The 4,663-nt window shown below is 36.3% G+C and overlaps 1 protein-coding gene across 1 annotated transcript; it reads right to left on the minus strand.

Moving 5' to 3' along the window:
- Positions 1–389: 389 nt before the first annotated feature.
- LOC110614315 (probable galactinol--sucrose galactosyltransferase 1) lies at positions 390–4,445 on the minus strand. The gene is made up of 13 exons (XM_021755826.2): positions 4,078–4,445; positions 3,642–3,889; positions 3,455–3,545; positions 3,188–3,236; positions 2,961–3,052; positions 2,766–2,873; positions 2,533–2,667; positions 2,029–2,439; positions 1,788–1,929; positions 1,615–1,682; positions 1,380–1,514; positions 1,069–1,286; positions 390–967 (listed from the first exon to the last, which is right to left on the minus strand). The coding sequence occupies exons 1-13, from the start codon at positions 4,266–4,268 to the stop codon at positions 591–593; spliced, it is 2,265 nt and encodes a 754-aa protein (XP_021611518.1). The 5' UTR covers positions 4,269–4,445; the 3' UTR covers positions 390–590.
- Between the last annotated feature and the right edge of the window lie 218 nt (positions 4,446–4,663).

Consider the following 4,663-nt stretch of genomic DNA (forward strand, 5'->3'; position numbering starts at 1 on the left):
CAATCCCATGGTTCAATCCGGCTCGAACCGTTAAAAAAAAAAATTTAGTGGTTTAATTGTCTCTCCCATATTACAACGGAATCAAAATTAGAACCGCTACAATCTTACTCGGACCGAATCAAGACATAGACCAAAATTGCCAGAATTTGAATAAAATAGACTCATGATCAATACTACTGAATCAAATAAATAAAATAATTATATAAATATTTTTACGTAATGATAATTATTATCCTTCATTTAGAAAAGAAGTTAGATGAATTTCATATACATGATATTTTTAATAATAAAATATTAAATTTGTTCACTTTAAATAACAAAATTGATTGAAAAAGTTTATTATAATTGAATTCTTTGTAAAAAAATTTTATTTCAAAAAAGAGAGCATGTGATATAATTATTATTTAATTGCTACAGAAATGAATATAATGGCATTGACTGCAAAATTATTTCACAATGTTAAGAGGAGAAAGCGTGCTGACTAGAGAAAAAGAAGTCCGCATGATCCCCCCCCTTCAATTATGACAATACAAGATGCCCCTTGGTCCTTCCCATCTATTTCCCGCGAGAGTTATTTACCTTTTCAGTTTCTACACATCTATTGCAATGTTCCAGAAGTACAATTCTTCCTCAGGAACTCTCAAATGAAGAGTGATCAAACCACAACCTTCTTCATACTCAAACTCCACTTCCTTGAAATCAACCGTTATCTTCTTCGGTCGAGCAGATGAATATGCTCCAAACAGGCCACACCCACGAGCTTTGATATTCACAGCTGGACTTGTCTCACAATCATATTTCAACTCCTTAATAGCCCCTCCTGAATTGAACATCTTGAGTAGACCTATGGGGGCAAATTTAGCCCCACTGGATAATTCCTTTACGGGAACCACTGTGAAAACATCATATTCTCTAGATTTCAATGTAATTGGCAGTGTCACATCCTTAGGAACATAAATTACATCTCCTGCAAAGATTTTGGCATTCGAATAGCTTCGTTACAAAAAAACCACATATGATAACAGGAATAATCAGGGGTTAAATTTAACTGTATCAAGGAAAACATACCACTGAGATGAGAATATATAACACTATCTCCATTCCATCCGTGATCAGCAACTTTCGGTAGATAATCAACATCTTTAGCTCTAATGGAACCAGTAATAGTACAAGGATTTTCATCATGGATAAGGTTTGTCTTTCCCACCTTACACCATCCAGCTCCTTGGCAGTTGAAGACACCCAACACTCCATTGAAATCATTCAGATTCCATATCTTCAGGAGACTGTACCACCAAGAATATATATAAATATTTTAAACAAACTAAAGACCTAGGTCGCACTATATATGGATTTATAATTGAAAAACCATTCGTTACCTCTTTCCATCCCGAGCAGGATCAGAAAATAAGCAATCCCTTGTGGGTCTTCCTGGAAGTTTGGCCCTCAATATAGAACCATCAGGTAATACAAGCTTCTTCAGTAGATTAAAGTCGTGTTGTCCAGGCTTGTCACTGCAATAACACAGGCACCCAGTCAATATCAATAATAATGGGTTTGATTGGCTTCATGAAAGTAAAGAATTAGCATTATGTTCATGACCAGAAACCGCACCTAACGTAAATGGCACATCCTCCGACTGCACGAGCTGCTCCATGATACTCAGCCATCGGATGTAAGCTCTGCCATGAAAATTAATTTCAAATTTACTATCCAATGACACCAAATATCTTATCTATTCAACATAAAAAAAAAAAAAAACAAGAAATTCGGCTTTGTTCGCTTACATGAAACATGTCCCAGTCTGGCTGCATAAATTCTCCAAGGAAAACAGTGTTATAAGCAACTGATGCAATATGAATTGTGTGTGATGCTGGATCTCTTGGCCAGAAATCATCTGATGCCCTTATAACAGCTGTTCTCTTAGCACTGCATATATGAGACAAGTTGCATAAGTATACAAATCCTCTAATAAATAAATTGATACTGAAAACATGTATATAAGAACTATATAACAAGTGAATTTACCTGTACAAACCATCTGTGTTGTGACTCATACAAGAAATGATTCCATTGTCTGGGAAATTTCTAGCAATTGATGCCTCAAGTGCTTGATGGTATTTTCTAGCAAGTTTCACTCTTCCACCATGGCCTGCCCCAAGAGTTTCAAGGATATTCTGAACATCAACTTTGACACCATTAATACCAGCAGATGAAAGATATGAGTGAAGTTCATTGTAGAAGTTAAAAACTTTCTCAGGGTTCACAAGTCCAAGGCCATTCTTCGTGATGCTTTGCAAACAATCACAATGCTCATTTGATTGAACCCCAGGAGATGAAATTGGGAAAGTCATCTTGGATTCATAGTGCTCCATTTCATTTACACCAGGTTTTACACCTCCCCAATATCCTGTTATTGCATGCCACACATAAACATACCTAAAGATATACAAAAGAAAGTATCATCAGCACAGAACCCTTATCAAAGAATGCTCCAATCTATAAATTGATGGTTCAATACAGAAATCATACTTGAGACGATGATGTTCTTTCACTTCAGTGACAATATGGCGAAGTCCCAAAGCAGGATCCTCTACTCTCTGACCCTCTTTGCCATTTTTCTGGAATTTGTGATTCTCTTTGATATGTGTTAATCTGTTTGAGAAGCTGAAGGACAAAAGGAGAACCAGAAAGGAAAAGTTGTTAGCCACTGCAGAAAAAGCAATAGCAATGAAGAAGAAGAAGAAAAAAAAGAAGGTGTTTACTTGGCAGTGTTATCAGCTTTGGCCTCAATACTAGTGGGATCCATTCCAACAGATTGCCATCCATCGTCAATTATAACAAACTTAGGAGAAATTCCACCTTTAGATAAGCTGCAAGAATCACCGTTTAGTACAAAATCTCAGATACTTCAAATTAAGCATGTAAAAAATAGATTCAAAGAACAGAGATGCATATACCTTTCTAATCCTCGCTTCACACCCTCTGCAGTGACATCAGTGTAAAAAGCATCCCATGTACACCACCCAAACCAATTCAGCAAGTCTGGCATCTGGACCACAAAACAGTAAGGTATTCCAAATTAATACACATAATGACACCAAAAGAACAAGAAAAACAAACAAAAAAGAATAACTCTCATCACATAGCATGCGAAGAATTAAAAGTAAAAAATAATATATATTACCTTCTTTCTCTCTCGATGAGAAAAAGTCTGCAAATGTCTCTCCACAGTCCTGTGAACAATAAATGGCAATTAATACTTGGTTATATCTCCATAACATAACTGGTAATAGAGTACAGATTTCATGAATATTCAGATTTTAGTATCCGATTGTAAATAAATTTACAGATCACACAATCTAAGGCTACTTTTGGTGAGACATAATGAGATGATATCATATTCCATTATAGGATAGCTAGAATCAGAAGGATAATATGAGATTTAACTTACTTGACTGCATTTGTGATGACATCAAAAGGATCTGCTCCAGCAGCTACAAAAACTAAATGACTACCTTCAAATTCCTCAACAGCAGGATCTCCTGCAGTACATAGAGCAATTTCATCAGTTAAGAAACAACCCAAAGATTTCTATAAAATCATCAAACACATGAGTCTAACTGAGTCGTTTCTCATACCGCTTTCTAGACAAATCTCCAATTCATTTCGCTCATTTCCTTGAAGAACAGCCCTGAAATCTCCCTCAAGAATTGGCAAGAAGACAACATATACTGCAGATTGCTCATCTCCCCCGTCAAAGTGAGAACCATCCCGTGCTTCCACAATCAAAAATTGAGTCTCAAAAGGGATATCCTGACCGCAATTTCCCATCCTCTGCGTCATCCACCATAACTTGAACCGGAAAACACACATGAATCGCAATCCTCTGCAAAAGCAAATCAGCCAAGTTTATAATAATATTCTAATCCGTAATTCAACCCGTACTCACTTCACAGATTATCAACAACACTTGAAAGAAAATTTTCTCTCATTTCCCCCTCCTTTTCTCTTTTCTAAGCAAACAGACAGTCAAAGTAACGGAAAAAATATAAAGAGAAGAAACATAGAACATACTCGAGCTTTCCAACAGGGAAGACCTTGCGGCTGCCAATTTGATCAGATCGGACACCAATGAAAGCTCCATTGACAAAAGCATCTCCAGCAGCTGGTGTTATCTCAATATTATCATGAACATCATGCAAAACAGCATTCCCTAAAACCACCAACTTCCGATCCGCCACCGTAATCCCTGCACCCACCGTCATCTTCCTCTGCTTGTGCCGCCTAAAAAGCTGAGAAAAACAAGAAGAAGCAGAGCTGCTTCAAAGACTAACAAAAGAAAGAAATTCCCAAATTCGCAATGCGATTACAGTACAGACACAATGATGAAGAGAGGAAAGAGTAGAAGAAGGTATTTATAGGAGGAAGAAAGAGAAGAACCGTGAAGAGCTATTTGTTCTTAAGGATTTCAATGTTTTAAATATTGCAATCCAGGGCTCCGCGTATGCCAGGGTATCTGAATCAATCAGTGTACCTTACCTTATACCCTGAACCCTGTCATTAATTCGCATAATATAAAAAATCTAATTATGTTTTTTAAAAATAAAAATTAATTTTTTTTTTCAAAATTCACTTTCTAGCAAAATATTAAACAAATTAT

This window comes from Manihot esculenta, chromosome 5 (genome assembly GCF_001659605.2).
Source record: "Manihot esculenta cultivar AM560-2 chromosome 5, M.esculenta_v8, whole genome shotgun sequence".
Classification (NCBI taxonomy): domain Eukaryota; kingdom Viridiplantae; phylum Streptophyta; class Magnoliopsida; order Malpighiales; family Euphorbiaceae; genus Manihot; species Manihot esculenta.